The sequence below is a fragment of the Mastomys coucha genome, unplaced genomic scaffold, assembly GCF_008632895.1.
Source record: "Mastomys coucha isolate ucsf_1 unplaced genomic scaffold, UCSF_Mcou_1 pScaffold16, whole genome shotgun sequence".
Taxonomy (NCBI): Eukaryota; Metazoa; Chordata; class Mammalia; order Rodentia; family Muridae; genus Mastomys; species Mastomys coucha.
Genome location: NW_022196898.1, coordinates 51840982 through 51844551, shown reverse-complemented (window position 1 = coordinate 51844551; position 3570 = coordinate 51840982). Strand labels below are relative to the sequence as shown.

General features: G+C 40.6%; 1 protein-coding gene across 2 annotated transcripts in view; it reads right to left on the bottom strand.

Moving 5' to 3' along the window:
- Nucleotides 1-3570, bottom strand: part of Ptpn22 (protein tyrosine phosphatase non-receptor type 22) — a 54601-nt gene that overhangs the window by 36804 nt on the left and 14227 nt on the right. For both annotated transcript variants that reach the window (XR_004119741.1, XM_031375049.1), the window contains exons 2-7: nt 2650-2758; nt 2354-2430; nt 2138-2233; nt 1496-1534; nt 272-343; nt 111-170 (exon numbers count right to left, since the gene is read on the bottom strand). Coding sequence is in view for 1 of the 2 variants with exons in the window: in XM_031375049.1 (XP_031230909.1) it covers nt 111-170; nt 272-343; nt 1496-1534; nt 2138-2233; nt 2354-2430; nt 2650-2758 (453 nt within the window). In the remaining variant the exon portion in view is untranslated. The remainder of the gene's footprint in view (nt 1-110; nt 171-271; nt 344-1495; nt 1535-2137; nt 2234-2353; nt 2431-2649; nt 2759-3570) is intronic.

Here is a 3570-nt window from a genome sequence, read left to right as displayed (position 1 = left end):
CTCTCTCTCTCTCTCTCTCTCTCTCTCTCTCTCTCACACACACACACACACACACACACACACCTGTCTCATCTCATTTCTTCACTTTTCTATTTCTGCTTTATACTTACACTATTGAACTTGGCCTTCAGAGTCCTGATTTTATAATCAGATTTCTTTTTCTCAGCTTCCTAAGGAGAAGATTAAATTATTAGCAATTTCAAAGGCATGCTTTCTGAAAAGGAGATCCTGGAGGCCTTGCTTAGCCATAATAGAAACACATCATACTCACACAGGATATAGAAAAGGGGCCAAATTGCAGCTGTGTTTCTCCTGGCTCAGCCCAATAACGCTCACACTTTTTCTGTTGCATAAAAGAGAAGGTAATGGTTTCCCTCCACATAGTCTAATCCCTCCTACAAAATGAAACCCACTCCCTCATTCAGAAGCAGCACAGCGCAGCTTGATAGGGAATCTCCAAAGGATAAAAGACAGATTAAAGGATATCTGAATTACAGACTTCCTAGAGCCTGAAAAAGTAGACATAGCCATTGATGACCTATTTTCAACATCAAAGAAAGAAAGAAAGAAAGAAAGAAAGAAAGAAAGAAAGAAAGAAAGAAAGAAGGAAAGAGAGGAAGGAAGGAAGGAAGAAAGAAGGAAAGAGAGGAAGGAAGGAAGGAAGGAAGGAAGGAAGGAAGGAAGGAAGGAAGGAAGGAAGAAAGGAAGGAAGGAATCTGAAATTGTTGACTAACACAGCTGCACCAGTTCAGTGCCAGATTCCCTCAATTGTGATTAGAATTCCCAGCTTAGACCAGCAACAGTAGACAGCAATGCAGTCACATGTTTAGGTTTAAATTTTCTAATACCACATTTTAAAATGAACATAGGATGAAATATATTTTAGCCCAAAATACCAAAATATTTAACATGTAATCCAGTGTACAATAATAGCTTGCATATTCGCTTGCCCTGTTGTTTTAATAAAAATTAAAATTCTATATATATTTTATACATATCACACAACTGAAGTAGAATACTAAATTTTCACTGGAAATATTTTCTTTTATAGTAAATCATGTTTATATTTGAAAAACTTTCACATACCCCCAAAAAAGTTTTCAACAGCTGAAGTGAAGGTTCATTTTTAGTTGTAAATGGATTAAAATAAAAGTATTGACTCCTTCCGCCATGCAGTTCATGGAAGAACTTGATGGCTGCCTGCGGTAATGCAGCCCAAGCTGAGTCTCTGAAGGGCAGTTAAAGCATCTGATTGTCAGAAAGCCAATGGTATTCTTTTTCTCCCTTCCTTTCATTACCTGTATAGCACAGGGGCTATGAGGGGAAATGGATACAAGGGATTCTCAGAGGTAGAACTGCTTGTGGAGCATGTGGTATGGTATGGTTTTTCTCAGAGACACATAAGCAAAGTTCTGTCACAATTGTCCCCTGCCCTCCACCCCACCACCTTTTTTTCCTTTATCTTTAGGTCATCCAGTACTAGACAGCAACCCACCTTTCCCATTTCAAACTCCATACATGCCATGACAATGACCTAGAGGCAGGAAACAGAAATGTAAACATGTGTACAGAGCTAGAGAGGACAGTCCTACATGAGTCCCAGAGCCAAAAAATGTTAAGCATCGTTTCTCTGTTGGCTTTGCCTTTTTTTAAAAAAAGATTTATTTATTTATTATATGTAAGTATACTGTAGCTGTCTTCAGATGCACCAGAAGAGGGCGTCAGATCTCATTACGGGTGGTTGTGAGCCACCATGTGGTTGCTGGGATTTGAACTCATAACCTTCCAAAGAGTAGTTGCTGCTCTTCCCCTCCGAGCCATCTCACCAGCCCCTGGCTTTGCCTTTTAACCCAAAAAGAAACCCCCAGGACTTATGAACCGCTCTTACTTTTCCTTCTTTGGTCCCCGCTTCCCTTTCTCTAGTCAGCTAAATTCTTGCAACCAAAAGAACCTGTCAAGCTGCCAGCTTTCGTTCACGTGAACGAGAGCTCATTGTAAAATGACAAAAGATACCTGCACGCTGAAACCTCATCAAGCACGAAGAAAAGAGCTGCTTTTAACAGCTGGGAAACCTGCTCAGTTTCTCTCTGACATCCTGCCTTCTCTACTGAAGTACCAGAAGCAATTATGCACTCACCAAGATGCGGTATTCCCAGATCATTCTCCAGAAGTCCAGGAGAGTTGTAGATAAAGGACCCTGGGTGGCAATATAAGCCTTGGGTCCATAGACACCCTAAAGGGGGACAGAATTCACCTGAGGTGAGTGCAGACAGAGCCCTCTTCCCCTCATCTCCCCCCCATCCCATTTCAGATGCTCAGAAAAATATGGGATGTTTTTATTTCCTCAGTCTACCTTAATAAAGCTGGCATTGATATAACTGGAATCCTCATCGGAAGTTAAAAGAGACAGCTCTACCAGGCTGTGATCATCTAGAACACAAGAGAAAGAGACTGTGTAACTGAGAAGTCTTACATAGAGGAGTAAGTCTCCATGAACAAGTAATCGAATGAAGGAACGTTCTTTTACAGTCATAAATAGTGTAATTAATTTGCCAGTGCAGTACTCCAAGATTAAGAACAAGTACTTGGTTAAAAAGTCGAGTTAAAATTGGAAGGAAATACAAGTTTACAGGAAGAAATGGCACTTACAGGGCAAAATGTCCTTGTATCTGTTTTTCTTGATGTTCTTGGGCCTCTGAGCCACGGTTGTAGGATATATTTTGTCTGCCTTGTACTTGGTAGATTGCCTTTTCAGCTTCTGTAATACAATTCCAAGAATAATTTTCCCAAAGAAACAGGTAAGAGATTTAGAAAAATAGCTCACTTGAAAGCAGGAGCACCTGAGTTTGATTCCCAGGCCCCACATAAAAGCCATGTGTGGGCTAGGAATGGTGGCATGTGCATTCGGCAGGTACAGGCAGGCAGATCTTTGCAAGTCTGAGCTACTCTGGTCTACATAGTGAGTTTCATGCCAGGCAGAGAAACATAGAAAGACCCTCAAAGATATAAATAAGTAAACAAATAAGTACATTAGTAAATAAATTAATTAAGAATAAAAAAGCCAGGTGTAGTGGCTTTAAACTTTCAATGCTGTGCTGGGGAGCTAGAGGCAGGTGGATTCCTGGGGCTGATAGGCCAGCCAGCTTAGCCTAATTGACAAGCCCCAGATCACAAAACAAAGTAGATAATTCTTGAGGAAAGACATCTGAGGTTGCCCTATGGCCTCCATAAATTTGCGTGCACAACCAAATACACATGTGCGCCACATACAGGGATATATACACACACACACATATGAAAGGGCCTAAGGATCCATTTTCTACACATTCTGCCTCAATCCTTGTAGCATCCTCTGGGACTAACTTCTTCCAGGACAGGAAATAATGATGACACAGTTCAGTGACTTTGGAGAAGTGAAGCTCACACTGCAGCTGAGTCACAGTGAAAAACCTACATCTGAAACTGCTAAATATTCAAGAAACCAAATAATGTCTAAAAGTGAGTTATGTGCTCCACCCAAGAAATAGACACCAGAGTAGGACTTACTTTCTTTTTTTTTTTTTTTTTTTT